A 15,902-nucleotide genomic window follows, 5' to 3' on the forward strand; every position below is an offset into this window, starting at 1 on the left:
GGAGAGCAATCTTGCCCTCTCATCTGAACTAGGATTAACAGGGTTTCTTCCTGGATTATTGGATGCTACTGTTAATACCCTAACATGTTTTTTGTTTTTAACTTGTTACACAGTAGTACAATAGTACAGTGAACCTTTGGTGAGTGTAAAGAGTGCATGGGGAAAGATCTCAGTGAGTTTCAGTTTGTACACTTCAACATGACAGCACTGTACAATGGCGGCAGTGTGGCACAGCGGGTAGAGCAGTTGCCTCACAGCTCCAGGGTCTCGGGTTCAATCCTCACCACAGGTGCTGACTTTGCACATTCTCCTTTGCTCGTGGGTTTCCCATGGGCGCACCTGTTTCCACCCACATCCCCCACAGCAATTTAAATGGCCCGTAGTGGGTCGTTGCTTGGTAGGTTCAGGTAGGAATTAAAGGGATCGTGGAGTGAATTTAAAAATAAATAGGATTAATGTAGAATTAGTGCAGATGGGTTGTTGATGGTCAGCAGGGTATCGGTGGGCTGAAGGACCGGTTTACATGCTGTATCTCCTTAAACTGAACCCCAGGTCTGGCAGCACACCTACCCACACACTCTTATTCCCAATCTGCTTTTGATGGCTTGCAAGATACAGCGTGGGAACAGGCCCTTCAGTCCGCCGAGACCACGCCGACCATCGATCATCCATTCACACTAGTCTTTTCACATCCACTCCCTGCGCACCAGAGGCAATTTTGCAGAGGCCAATCAACCTATAATCTCGACGTCTGTGGGATGTGGGAGGAAACCCACGCGGTCACATGGAGAACGCGCAACTCCACACAGATGGCACCCGAGGTCAGGATTGAAGGGGGGTTCACTGGCGCCGAGAGGCAGCAGCTCGACCTGCTGCGCCACAGTGCTGCCCTACACCTTCACCCAACACACCCATGGTGCACTCAGCCCACAGAGGGAGCCAGTTGCCAAAACGTCGGGGTTTTCAGAACAATCGGACAGCGGACTGCCGGAGTTCAACCATAAACTGAAAACATGACAATTGGACTCGGAGATGTCGAGTCCTGCCTTCAACATTCTCACCAAGCCCACCGATCAGCGGCAACATCATGAGATGCCAGACTTGCAGAGAGGGGGTGGGACTCAGTGCATTGTAAACATGGTCGCTCGTTGAGCAGAAGCAGTGTGAGGAACTCTTTGGAATGGGCATAAACGGGGGAAACAAGGTAATTCCCAAAACCTCACTTGTGGAAACACAAACATGTAAACAGCCCAGCAGACCCCGCAAGAGGCTTCCCACCAGCACCAAATCAAAGCATGAGTAGACCTAAACAGAGTTGACTATTAATACTCATACCACATTAAAATCATAACATTAAAAATAAATGCGTATGCTTCTTATAAAACGTCAATGAAATTTGTAAACGGTTGTCTTCAGGTTCCGGCATGTTGCAGGTTTAAGAACTATTTGGGGTTGGTGTCTCTGGATTCCAGTGTAAAGTCTCCTAATGTGGCAAAGAAGTCCTCCATTTCCCTCTGCAGGAGTTGGTTCCTCTGCTCAGCGTCTTCACGCGCCCGGTCTGCGTTGCGCATCTTTATTTCGAGCATGGTGTATTTCTTTTTCCCCTGGTCCAACTCCTCTTCCAGTCTGTTCACTTGCACTCGAAGCTCTGTACTGGACTCCTCCAACCTGAAGAAATGGACACAGTTAGTATGGCTTCTCCTCTCCTGCACTAACCTGATGGATCTTATGCAAGTGCAGGCAATAGAGGGATATAGATCGTGTACAGGCAGTGGTAGAGTTGCTGCCTCACAACGCCAGAGACCCGGGTTCGATCCTGACTACGGGTGCTGTCTGTACGGTGTTTGTACGTTCACCCTGTGACCTGCGTGGGTTTTCACCGGGTGTTCCGGTTTCCATCCACACTCCAAAGACGTGCAGGTTTGAAAGTTATTTGGTTTTGGCAGAGAATGTAAATTGTCCCTAGTTTGTAGGACAGTGCTAGTGTACTGGGATCACTGGTCGGCACAAACATTGTGGGCCAAAGGGCCTATCCTGTGCTGTACTTTTCTATGTTCAAAACATTATGCGTAAACCTTTGATGTATATGAATAGTAGGATCAAAGAGTAGAACACGAGTTTAAAAACTCAGCAAATGGTCCTTACATGAACTACAGCGGAACACGAGTATATTTGCCAATCTCTGATCAGAATTTCCTTGGTTCTCTCCTGAACATAGTACAGCACAGGAACAGGCCCATCAGCCACGATATTTGTGCTGAGCATGATGCCAAGATAAGCTAATTGAATCTTTCTGCACATAATCCATATCCCTCCACTTTCTGCATATCCTTCCTGAAAGCATCTTAGAGATACAGAGATACTGCGCGGAAACAGGCCCTTCGGCCCACCGAGTTCGCGCCACCCAGCGATCTCCGCACATTAACACCATCCTACACACACTAGGGACAATTTAAAAAAAACATTTACCCAGTCAATTAACCTACACACCTGCACGTCTTTGGAGTGTGGGAGGAAACCGAAGATCTCGGAGAAAACCCACGCAGGTCACGGGGAGAACGTACAAACTCCTTACAGTGCAGCACCCGTAGTCAGGATCGAACCTGAGTCTCCGGCGCTGTATTCGCTGTAAGGCAGCAACTCTACCGCTGCGCCACCGTGCCACCCTCGGTTAAATTCCACTATCTCATCTGCTTCCTCCAGCATGTTCCAGGCACCCACCAGTCTCGTGTCAAAAACAAATTTGCCCCACACATCTCCTTTAAATGAGTTGTTGTATAATTCATTGTTTTTTATTTTAATCTACTACTTTTATCTAAACTACTTTGACTTTTCACAATCCACCCCACTACTTTGATCACTCAATTTGGAAGTTAAATACAGGCAACATTGATCTAATTTATTCTTGAAAATATAGTTGCTGGACATCTGACCAAAAAACAAGGGAATTTGCTGGAAATGATTCTCACGGTCAGGCAGCATCTGTGGGGAAAGAAAAACCCTTGATGGTTTGGTGTTGATGATCTTGCAGCAGAACACATCATGGTGAGTCAAAAATGGTGTGTTAGCACTTAAAAGAACAATGCACAAATTCTAAAACTGTGCTGCAACTCAGCGGGTCAGGCAGCATCTCGACAGGACAGGCGATGGGTCAGGACTCTACCCATCTGGAAATGTGGCATGTCTGACCCACTGAGTTACTCCAGCACTTTGTGTCTATCTTTGATATAAACCGACATTTGCAGTTCCTTTTTATAACATGCACAGTTCCCAATGGATGACTCTTTTCCTTATAGACTGACACACTGACAACTTTGCCCTGACTTGTTCCACCCCTGTGCTTAAAGTTACTTTGAACTTTTGCTAAATCCGCTCTTTATAAATGCCATTTCTTCAGCTTGCTCTGTGCTTTCCTCATTAATTTTCCGCAAAGGTTTTCAAGTCCAAATCTGCCACCTGAGCACCATTTCCTGATATGCTTCATTTTTCCTTTTCACTCTTGGTTGTGTCTTGTTAGACCTTAACCCACTTGACCAGTTTTGACAGATGATGAAAGAATGGATCAACTGGGCTTATATTCACTGGAATTTAGGATGAGAGGGAATCTTACAGAAACATTAAAAAAAATCTTAAGGGATTGGACAGGCTAGATGCAGGAAAAATGTTGGGGGAGTGCAGAACCAGGGGTCACAGTTTAAAAATAAGGGGTAGAACTGAGATGAGGAAAAACTTTTTCACCCAAAGAGTGGTAAATCTGTGGAATTCCCTGCCACAGAAGGCAGTGGAGGCTGATTCACTGGATGTTCAAGAGAGATTTAGACTTAGCTCTTGGGGCTAACGGAATCAAGGGATATGGGGAAAAAAGCAGGAACGCGGTTCTGATGTTGGATGATCAGCCATGATCATATTGAATGGAGGTACTGGGCCGAATGGCCTACTCCTGCACCTATTTTCTTTGTTTCACAATAAATGCAATAGCTGGTTCAGTAACTTTTCGAATATCTGACAGGATTCAATTTTATGCGTTTTGTCTTAAGTCCATGTTAATTGGATTATCTGATCAATGACAATTTTTTATTCTCAACAAGTGAGACACAACTGGACAAGTTATTGCTGCGTAAAGTACTGGAGGAACTCAGCAGGTCAGGCAGCATCCGTGGAGGGAATGGGCGGACAATGTTTCAAGTCTCTGCCTCAGAAGGCAGTGGAGGCCATTTCTCTGGATGCTTTCAAGAGAGAGTTAGATAGAGCTCTTATTGATAGCGGAGTCAGGGGTTATGGGGAGAGGGCAGGAACAGGGTACTGATTGTGAATGATCAGCCATGATCACATTGAATGGCAGTGCTGGCTCGAAGGGCCGAATGGCCTCCTCCTGCACCTATTGTCTATAAGTCAGGATTTGAAGTCTGAAGAAGAGTCCAAACCGAAAACCTTGTCTGTCCATTCACTTCACACTCACTGCTTGAAAGCATAGAACTTGGGTTGCTATGTTATAGTTGCACAAGAGTATTTGGAGTGTTGTGTTCAGCTTTAGTCACCCTGCTACAGGAAGGACGTCATTGAGCTAGAAAGAGTGCAGAGAAGATGTATGAAGATATTGCCAGGACTTGAGGGGCTGGGCAGGCGAGGACATGATTCCTTGAAGCGTAGGAGAATGGGGGAGGGTAATCTGATGGAAGATTATAAGACAATGAGAGGAATAGATAGGGTAAATGCAGTCTTTTACCCAGAGTAAGGGAATCAAGAACTAGGGGACAAAGGTTTGAGAGGGGAAATATTTGATACAAAGATTACCGGAGGAGGTAGTTGAGCTAGGTAGAACAACATTTAAAAGACATTTGGGCAGGTACATGGTTACGAAGGGTTAAGAGGAAAATGGGCCAAATGCGGCAGATAGGACTAGTGTAGACTGGACATCTTGGTCGGTGTGGGCAAGTTGGGCCGAAGGGTTTGTCTCCATGCTCTATTGACTCCATGACCAGCTGAGTTCCTCCTGCACTTTGTGTTTTGATCAAGATTCCTGCATCTGCAATGTCTTGTACCTCCAAGTTATAAATGGATTTTGCGTAAGGAAGACAGATAAACCACAAGAACTTTTTTTTCTTTTTTTTCTTCTTTTTTTTCCCCCTTGGTACCTAATCAGATGTACAGCACTTTGGTCAACGTGGGTTGTTTTTAAATGTGCTATACAAATAAAATTGACTTGACTTGACTAAAAGGTCACCGAGACTAAATAAAAATGCTCATTCAAAACTGAACTTTGGAATGTAGGGCCGATGTTTAAACGAAATGCAAAAAAAGAACCAAGGTTATGTCGAACTGTGGAAAATATCAATGGATAATGCCTTAGTGCCACTAGATGGGACTAGTGCATTGGTGTTGATCTGATGGGGGAAAATGGAAGTCAAACTCTCCAAAATCACACCCCTCATGAATGTCAGTTTAGCTTAGGCGTAGTGTCGAAATGATTCTCCTGCCACAAGTCCAGGAGAACATTGGGCAAGAGAATCACCACAAAAGATCTATTGATCTGCAAACTCTAGAAGAATGGGAGAGAAACAGCAACAAACCCATAATACACCAAGTAAGCTTGCAGGCAGCTTTGGACACAAAATCCAAGTCCCTTAATCGGCATGATAAGGGGTTTTGCTTTAAATCCCTGATAGCGGATCTAAATCAGTTTAGTTTAATTGAGAGATACAGTGCGGAAACAGGCCCTTCAGCCCACAGAGTCTGCACTGATCAGCGATCCCTGCACATTAACACTATCCTCCACACACTAGGGACAATTTACATTTATACCAAGCCAATTAACCTACAAACCTGTACGTCTTTGCAGTGTGGGAGGAAACCAAAGATCTCGGAGAAAACCCACGCGGGTTACAGGGAGACTCCGTACAGACAGCACCCGTATCATATCATCATATCATATATATACAGCCGGAAACAGGCCTTTTCGGCCCACCAAGTCCGTGCCGCCCAGCGATCCCCGTACATTAACACTATCCCACACCCACTAGGGACAATTTTTACATTTACCCAGCCAATTAACCTACACACCTGTACGTCTTTGGAGTCCGTAGTCAGGATCAAACCCAGTGCTGTAAGGCACCAACTCTAGCATTGCATCACCGTGCCACCCCAGACTAGTGCCGTTCGTGAGGTGGTATACAGTTAGTTATCTGCGTTCTAATACGTGAAATAAGTATTTTCACCGGCGAGGCTAGATGCGGGAAGATTGTTCCCGATGTTGGGGAAGTCCAGAACAAGGGGTCACAGTTTACGGATAAGGGGGAAGTCTTTTAGGACCGAGATGAGAAAGTTTTTTTTCACACACAGTGAGTGGTGAATCTGTGGAATTCTCTGCCACAGAAGGTAGTCGAGGCCAGTTCATTGGCTATATTTAAGAGGGAGTTAGATGTGGCCCTTGTGGCTAAAGGGATCAGGGGGTATGGAGAGAAGGCAGGTTCAGGATACTGAGTTGGATGATCAGCCATGATCATATTGAATGGCGGTGCAGGCTCGAAGGGCCGAATGGCCTACTCCTGCACCTATTTTCTATGTTTCTATGACGATGATATACACAGTGAGGTGATCCATATTCAGACATGGATCATCATGGCTTTGTTTGGTCAGTTTAACCCACTGAATGGAAAAGGTTTTACCTCATCAAGAAAAATTATTACATTGTTAACTTTCAGGCAATATATTCCATTCACGCCCAATCATCCAGAGGTGGCCTTAACCTTTAATCCAAACGTGGATTTTTGGATAGTAAATAGATTAGAGCTTTTGTATAAGGAACTGCAGATGCTGGTTTAAACTCAAGGTAGACACAAAATACTGGAGTAACTCAGTGGGCTAGGCACCATCTCTGGAGAGAAGGAATGGGTGACATTTTGGGTCGAGACCATTCTTTAAACTGTCCATGAGTGAGCTCTTGGGCTGGTGTTCCCTTCCCCAATGTCGAGATTGGAGGCCACATATTAACTTAGGCTGTGTCTGGTGCGTTATTTGTTTAATTGCAAGAATGAAGTACCAATTGTCTGGGTGTTCATTTCACCGATGTTTAAGAACAGTCTTTAAAATGAACCTCTATTTACTAATCCACAGTTTTGGTACTAGTGTTATTCATTGTCTAATTTTTCTAATATTAAATAGGAATACATCTTGTCCACAACACAAAGATTCTTTGGTTTTGCTGCAATTGGCTCTATAGATAGGACAGCAAGGAGCAAAATGACCTTATTATGAACTTCCTTTTTGTAAGTACAGTAAATTGTAAAAGTACATTTTACTTGTAAGTGAAATGAGCTGTAACATCATCCAGGTACAGTAAAATATATGATCTGGGAGAAGGGAAAAGGTTTTTTAGTGTAGGAAGGAACTGTAGATGTTGGTTTAAACTAAAGACGGACACAAAAAGCTGGTATTTATTCACAAAATGCTGGAGTAACTCAGCAGGTCAGGCAGCATCTCAGGAGGGAAGGAATGGGTGATGTTTCGGGTCGAGACCCTTCTTCAGGCTGATGTCAGGGGGGCGGGACAAAGGAAGGATATAGGTGGAGACAGGAAGACAGAGGGAGATCTGGGAAGGGGAGGGGAAGAGAGGGACAGAGGAACTATCTAAAGTTGGAGGAGTCAATGTTCATACCGCTGGGCACCCATTCCTTCTCTCCTGAGGTGCTGCCTGATCTGCTGAGTTACTCAAGCATTTTGTGAATAAATACCTTCGATTTGTACCAGCATCTGCAGTTATTTTCTGCCACAAAAAGCTGGAGTAACTCAACGGGTCAGGCAGCATCTGTGGAGTAAAGGAATAGGTGACGTTTCAGTTCTGAAGAAGGGTCTCGACCCAAAACGTCACCCATTCCTTCTCTCCAGAGATGCAGCCTGTCACACTGAGTTACTCCAGCATTTTGTGTCTATCATCGTCTCAGGTCGAGACCCTTCTTCAGAGTGAGTCAGGGGAAAGGGAAACAAGAGAAATAGAACAAAATGAATGATAGATATGCAAAATAGTAACGATGATCAAGGAAGGGAGTTGAGCTTGGGGATACTACTGTATCCCAGATTTTTCAGAATACCATTCAATGTTTTTACAATATGACACTGCACAACTTGGGTTTTCCACATGTGTGAGACTTAACATAAATTCAATCTTTATGTCAGTGCTTCAGCATGTTAGTGATGGAGATTTAGGGCCGTTGGTTCAAAGAAGGAGTATAAGCTGACTGCTCTGCTGTTGATGTTTTATACACCAGGTCCTCGTTATTTACCGGGGATGGGGGGAACAGACATAGAAACATAGAAAATAGGTGCAGGAGTAGGCCATTTGGCCCTTCGAGCCTGCACCGCCATTCAATATGATCATGGCTGATCATCCAGCTCAGTAGCCTGTACCTGCCTTCTCTCCATACCCCCTGATCCCTTTAGCAAAAAGGGCCACATCTAACTCCCTCTTAAATATAGCCAATGAACTGGCCTCAACTACCTTCTGTGGCAGAGAATTCCACAGACTCACCACTCTCTGTGTGAAGAAATGTTTTCTCATCTCGGTCCTAAAAGACTTCCCCCTTATCCTTAAGCTGTGACCCCTGGTTCTGGACTCCCCCAACATCGGGAACAATCTTCCCGCATCTAGCCTCTCCAACCCCTTAAGAATTTTATATGTTTCTATAAGATCCCCCCTCAGTCTTCTAAATTCCAGCGAGTACAAGCCCAGTCTATCCAGTCTTTCCTCATATGAAAGTCCCGCCATCCCAGGGATGGCACAGACTTGACACAGATACCAAAAAACATTGAATATTATTTGAGACACAAGGAACTGCAGATGCTGGTATGTCACAAAGTGCAGGAGTAATGCCGCAGGTCAGGCAACTTCTCTGGAGAACATGGATGGGTGATGTTTCAGGTCGGGACCCTTCTTAAGACCTCCTACCTCCGAAGAAGTGTTCCCACCCGAAATGTCACATTGCCGTGTTGCCTAGAGATGCCGCCTGACCCTCTGAGTTACACTAGCTCTTTATGTCCTTTTATGGGTAGATTTGGGGCGGGACCCTTCCTCTATCACTGGACTGATTTGGGGGGAGGGAAGGATGCAAGACAACAGGAAGTGGAATAACTGGACAACACCTGAGTGATAGGTGGATACAGGTGAGGGGGTTATTTGATAGGCAGATGTTTGGACGGTAACTGCCTGACCTGCCGAGTTTCTCTAGCACTTTGTGTCTTTTCTCAAATAGCATTATGTTTGTAAGAAATAACAGTAAGATAGCAATGACTTATTGTGATCTACCCGTCTATAGTGAAAACACCTTTTGATTTCCGCCTCAACTTGTCCAAATCTCGGCTCAAGCTGCAAATCCACTCGCGTTCCCCACCTGCCAGTTGATATTTCACTACTTGCCGACATAAAGCATGAAAAGTAATCCAGTGCATGTCAAAAAAAGATTCAGTGGACACTGCAGGAGAAAGCCTGGAGGAACACATTGACTCGACCAACGTTGTAAAAACACAAATCTGCTAATGGTCCATCAGTGATTAACGAGGATTAAGTCATAGAGTGATACAGTGTGGAAACAGGCCCTTCGGCCCAACTTGCCCACACCGGCCAACATGTCCCAGCTGCACGTCCCGCCTGCTTGCATTTGGTCCATATTCCTCCAAACCTGTTCTATCCAAGTACCTGTCTAAATGTTTTTTAAACTTTGCAATAGTACCCTCCTCAACTATCTCCATACATCCACCACTCTTTGCATGAAAAAGTTTCCCTCAGGTTCCTATTAAATCAATCCCCTCTCACCTCAAACCGATGTCCTCTGCTTCTCAATGACCCCTACTCTGGGCAAAGACTGTGCATCTACTCAATATATTCCTCTCATGATTTTATACACCCGCATAAGATCATCCCTCATCCTCCTGCGCTCCAAGGAATGAAGTCCTAGCCTGCTCAACCTCTGCCTATAGCTCAAGTCCTCAGGTTCTGGCAACATCCTCGTAAATCTTTCCTGCACCCTTTCCAGCTTGACAAAATCTTTCCTATAACATGGTGCCCAGAACGGAACACAATACTCCAAATGTGGCTTCACTAATGTCTTGTACAACTGCACCCCGACCTCCCAACTTCTATACTCACACCGTTGCTTCTCAGCGATTATACTAAAGTCACACTATAAACTCTCCCTGAAAAACCCTTCATTAATAGAGTCTTTAGTACAGATTCCACGGAATCTGACTGCCTAGAAACATGTTTGTTTAAAGATCCTGGCACTTAGATTCCTCAGAGTAAGTCTTTACTAGTTAGCCAGCTGCTTTGTAAGTTATCACTAAACAGGCTGCTCTGTCAACAAGCTAGCAGCTTACCATTTGAGTGCCTGGTAACAAAGTGAGCTACTTCAGAGCAGAAATAGCTGCTCAGCACCTGCCTGCTTCAGCGCCTGCAGGTAGCCACCTGTGTTTTTGTCTGTCTGATTTTCTAAAGCTGGACAAAAATGTACCTGAAATCTCGTGGTGGAGCACTGTGTCAGATGATGGGTGACACATTCTTTATGTTCTAGGAGTAGAATTAGGCCATTCGGCCCATCAAGTCTACTCCGCCATTCAATCATCGCTTATCTGTATTTCCCTCTCAACCCCATTCTCCTGCCTTCTCCCCATAACCCTTAACAATCAAGAATCTGGCAATCTCCTCCTTAAAAATCTCCATTGACTTGGCCTCCACAGCTGTCTGTGGCAATGAATCCCACGGATTCACCCTCCTCAAGCAGGGGTCGTGATATTTATTTATTAATGGGGTCTTTTCAAAGCGGCTGAGAAAGAGGACATTTCATTGTCACCAGGGAGCAGGTTGTATGGTGAGGTAGGTTGTGGATGGTGGGAAATTCACAGCATATGAATGTGGAATTCTTAGCTTAGTTCACAGATACAGTGCTGAAACAGGCCCTTCAGCCCAGCGAGCCCGCGCCGACCAGCGATCAAACTAACACTATCCTACACACTGGGGACATTTTACAATTTCTACAAATTGCCAATTAACCTACAAACCTGCACGTCTTTGGAGTGTGGGAAAGCCCACGAGGTCACGGGGAGAACGTACATACTCCATACAGACAGCACCCACAGTGAGGATTGAACTTGGGTCTCTGGCGCTGTAAGGCAGCAACTCTACCGCTGCGCCACCGTGACAAAATGAGGAAAGAGGATGAGAACTAGGCTCATCGCAGAGAGAACAGAGGGAGTCTAAAGAAGGTACCCCAACCCAAAACGCCGCCTGTCTATTCCCTCCACAGATGCTGCCTGACCCGCTGAGTTCCTCCAGCATTTGTGTTTAGCTGAGGGAGACACAAGTTGCCAAAGCTCAGTCGGCATGATAGCATTAATGAAGTACAATTCACCTTCACTTTCACAACACAAAGTGCTGGAGCAACTCAGCGGATCAGGCAGTATCTCTGGAGGACAAGGAAAGGCAACATTTTGGGTCAGATGTCTTCTTCAGCCCTGACCCAAAACATCACCTAACCCTGTCCTCCTCCACAGTGTTGAGTGTTGTCTCTGAGTGTGTTCTGTGCAAGGTTCCAGCATTTGCAGTTGCTTGAGTCTCCACTTTCAGAACCCTTTACAGCAGAACCCAGAAATGAAAAGCACAATTGTGATAGAATTTTAAGTGTGCAGCACTCATCCAATGTAATTTTTTTGTCATTGATTTTTAAAAATATCATCAACAAAGGGTCTGTGAATCACATAGTTCAGGGTATTTTTGAAATTCCCATTAAAGTAATTAAAGGATATGGTGTTTGGGAAGTGATACGATGTTTAAAAAACACAACCATGATTTTCCTGAAGGGCCTGAATTCTATTATGTTCTTGCTAGTGAAGATCTTTGTTTAGTTTAGTTTAGAGATACAACACGGAAACAGGTCCTTTGACCCACCGACTCTGAGCCAACCAGCGATCCCCGCGTACACTAACTATCCCATACACTAGGGACTACTACTGAGGTCTAATTAACCTACAAACCTGTACATCTTTGGAGTGTGGGAGGAAACCGAAGCACCCAGGGAAAACCCACGCAAGTCACGAGGAGAACGTACAAACTCCGTACAGACAGCACCGGTAGTCAGAATCGAAGCCGGGTCTCTGGTGCTGTAAGGCAGCAACTCTACCGCTGTGCCACCGTGCTGCCCCTCTTGTCTTGAATGAGACATTGAGTTAGTCTGAAGCAGGGCTAAAACTGTGGCCATCTCTCTGTCTCGCTCCCTGTTCCCCTCACCTCACACAAGCACTGTGATGTAAATGCCACACTGGTTGTAAACATGACTGTTGCAGTTAGCAATAAGGCAGAGAGGTAAAGCTGCCATCTGTGTGGTAGGGTCTTAAACCTGGAAAATGTAGAAACAAACTGTAGATGCTGGTTTATACCAAAGATAGCCAAAAAAAATGCTGGAATAACAGCGGGTCAGGCAGCATCTCTGGAGGAAAATGATGGGTGACGTTTCGGGTCGGGACCATTCTTCAGACGTCACCTATCCATGTTCTCCACACACATTGCAGACACGCTAAGTTACTCCAGCACTTTGTGTCTATCTTAGGGTCTTGGTTCTTGTACCTCATTGATCCATTGGAAAGCTTGGGTACAGATGCTGGAAGAAGAGCTGGATTCTCACTGTTCCTCACCCCACCACCCCCTCTCCATGTCACCTCACTGACTCTAATAGGGATGAAGAGACCCACACTGGCGATGGACTGGTGTAAGTGGCAATGATGTACAGGGTTCCAATGCCCAGTGGCACAGAAGAGGCAAGTGCATCTAATGTAACCCAGTGTACTCTTAATAAAAATAGGACAGGCCTAGTCAGCCACAGCAGGAAATGCAACCCCCTCTCCAAGCAGCATAGTGTCAACATCATCTCTCACAGATGGACGGATGCCAACGTCAACCAAACTTCTGTACACACGAGACGTTTGGTCACACAAACCAACCTCCCTTCCACCGACTCCATTTATGCCTCACGCTGCCTCGGCAAGGCGGGCAGCGCAAACAAGGACGAGACACACCCTGGACACTCCCCTCTCCCATCGGGCAAAAGGTATAGAAGTGTGAAAAAGCACACGGCCAGATTCAGGGACAGTTTCTTCCCAGCTGTTTTCAGGCAACTGAACCATCCTATTACCAACTGGATAGCAGTCCACAACTATTATCTACCTCATCGGTGACCCTCGGACTATCTGGAACCAGCATTATCTTGCACCAAACGTTATTTCCTTATCATGTAAATGGCTCGGCTGTAATCACGTATCATCTTTCTGCTGACTGGTCTGCACGCAACAAAAAGCTTTTCACTGTACACGTGACAATAAACTAAACAGAAACTGGGCCGAGCTAAATTTATAACTCTCCACAGCAGAACTCTGACAGTAGCTAAGTGTAACTAGAATGTGGTCACCTTTTAATCCTGGTTTCGTACTCTGCCCGTTGCTTGGTCAGCTCACACTTGAGCTCGGTGACCAGGTTCTGCAGTGCCGTTGAGCAGGTGGCAGGGTCGTTGGCGGGGAAGAGCCCGTCACTATTGCCGCTGCTGCTGCCGCAGGTGTCGAAGGGCCCGCTGCGCTGGGCCTCGCTGCGGGGCTGCCCGCCCCGTCCCCGCCACCCCCCCCGGGCGCCATTCAGCACGGAGGAGTCACTTTCCCGACACGCCAGGGAGCTGCCGGAGTCGACGACGGAGATTTCACAGGAGGACATGGACCAAGTGGTGCTGGCAACACTGTGCCGGTCGCCGGCACTCAGCGACAGGTTGGACGACGGCACGTTGTCGTAGGTGGACAGGCGGGACGGCCCAGTCTCTTTGATTCGGTCCCCAGACGAAGTCCTTCTGTGCCCCCGGAGCGAGGACAGGCCATTCATCAGCCAGTTCCCACTGGCGGTCAAGTGGGGAATATCCAGGCTGGAGCCGCCCGCCTTGGAGCTGTCCGATCTCCCGCCCGCCTGCTTGAAGGAGTATTTCCACCTGGGCAGAGTTTGCAGTCTCCGGCCCGGGCTGGTGCTGCCCGCGGGCTGCCTGTCCGCCCGCTCCGGAGATGCGGTCTTGGCCGCGGTCACGGGGGTGCTGACATTCACGTCCAGCGAGGTGGAGCTGTCGCAGGCGCTGCCCGCCTGACTGTCGGCCTTGGTCTCCTCGCTCTCCTCCTCCGACACCCACTCCACCAGGCAACGCTTGCTCAGTGACCGGGCGTCAGGCTGTGGCACCGGGATGTCGCTGGCCACGATGGGGAACAGCCGGCCATGTTCGCTGATCAACACCGTCATCAGATGCTGCACTAGGGAGGTACCTGTTGGGGGAACGAGAGCCAAGCTTAGTTCTTAGTTCAGTTTAGCGATGCAGCATTGAAACAGGCCCTTCGTCCCATCTTGTCCACCCATTCACACCGCTTCTATGGAGTAACAAAATACTGCTGATGGTGGTGTACAATGATGGAAAAAAGACATGCCTCAAGATCAGGTAAACTGCAGTTCAGTTGTGTGATTTATTTATTTGGACTTGTTGTACCTGAATGTTTTTATGATCAAAGTTTTTTTCCCCCTGTCATTTGACATGGATAGGACAGGTTAAGAGTGATAGGGGCCAAACGCAGGCAGTTGGGACTAGTGTAGATGGGACATGTTGGGCTGAAGGATCTGTTTCTACTCTGTAAAACTCTGACTCTATGAATCTATTATCAATGTCACAAAGTGCTGGGGTAACTCAGTGGATATCTCAGAAGGAGATGGATAGGTGATGCTTTGGGTCTGGACAGAGGAAGGGTCCTGACCCCCAATGCCACCTATCCATGTCCTTCAATGTTGTCCCACATTCACATCCACTAAGGGGCAATTTACAGACGCCAATTAATCTCCAAACCCACACATCCATGTGATGTGGGAGGAAACCCACATGGACTCGGGGAGAACGTGCAAACTCCACACAGACAGTACCCCGAGGTCAGGTTTGAACATGGTTCTCTGCCGCTGTAAGGCAGCAACTCTACCATTTCGTGTCACCCTAAGAATGAGAACAGAAAATGAAAATTCGAAAATTAGTTACTTTCACTGGATTATGGAATCAGAATTGATTTTCACATTTGAGCACAGTTCTTTTCTCACAAAGGCTAATGAAAGTCTTCCTGCGATGTTGGTCTTTGGTGATTGAGGTTAATTCTGTATCCCAGTAGGAGCAGAGCCACGGGCTATTTGAGCTGCAGCGGCATTATTGGCATTGCATTATCCAAGGATTACTTTCCCACTGGTATGCAAGATTTAGTTTAATACTTTCTCCACCATGGTTCTCTTTAATAAAAACACTAATTCCCCATTTCAAATGGAAATGTAAACCTACTGCTAAAATGTTATTAACCTAGAGGTAACCTACAAAATGAAAACAGTTTCTCCATCCACCTTCCGACTTCAAAGGAAGCTTTTGATTGGAGGTTCCGAGCTCCAGGAGCCAACTTTGCCTGAGGATTTTGCCACTCTGCACGATGAACATGAGGGGTATTCGAATCACTAATCAATTACCACTGGTACCACTCTGTGGCTTTGCAATTCATGGACAACTTTACATCCAATCTTTTACTACTACTTTCGAGCATTGACAGTGGTCAGCAAGTGATGAGAGTTGATGGACAATCCATTGTGGCCTTGAATTGACGAACTGACTCTACTCTCTGCTGTAATGTGGGGAAGTCACCAGCCAGTGTGAGCACAGCAAGCTACCACAGACGAGCTCTGCAGTCGGGCAGCACAACGGTGCAGTTGATAAGAATTGCTGCCTCACGTCGCCAGAGACCCGGGTTCAATCCTGACCTCGGGTGCTGTCTGCGTGGAGTTTGTACGTTCTCCCCGTGACCTCTTGAGTTTCCACCAAGTA

At 46.5% G+C, this 15,902-nt stretch overlaps 1 protein-coding gene across 3 annotated transcripts in view; it reads right to left on the reverse strand.

Moving 5' to 3' along the window:
* Nucleotides 1-1,357: 1,357 nt before the first annotated feature.
* Nucleotides 1,358-15,902, reverse strand: part of LOC144609981 (rho GTPase-activating protein 22-like) — a 343,649-nt gene continuing 329,104 nt past the window's right edge. For all 3 annotated transcript variants that reach the window (XM_078428396.1, XM_078428395.1, XM_078428397.1), the window contains 2 exons: nt 13,446-14,328; nt 1,358-1,668 (listed from right to left, as the gene is read on the reverse strand). In XM_078428396.1, coding sequence (XP_078284522.1) covers nt 1,443-1,668; nt 13,446-14,328 — 1,109 coding nt within the window. In that variant the 3' untranslated portion in view covers nt 1,358-1,442. The remainder of the gene's footprint in view (nt 1,669-13,445; nt 14,329-15,902) is intronic.

This window comes from Rhinoraja longicauda, chromosome 35 (assembly GCF_053455715.1).
Source record: "Rhinoraja longicauda isolate Sanriku21f chromosome 35, sRhiLon1.1, whole genome shotgun sequence".
Taxonomy (NCBI): Eukaryota; Metazoa; Chordata; class Chondrichthyes; order Rajiformes; family Arhynchobatidae; genus Rhinoraja; species Rhinoraja longicauda.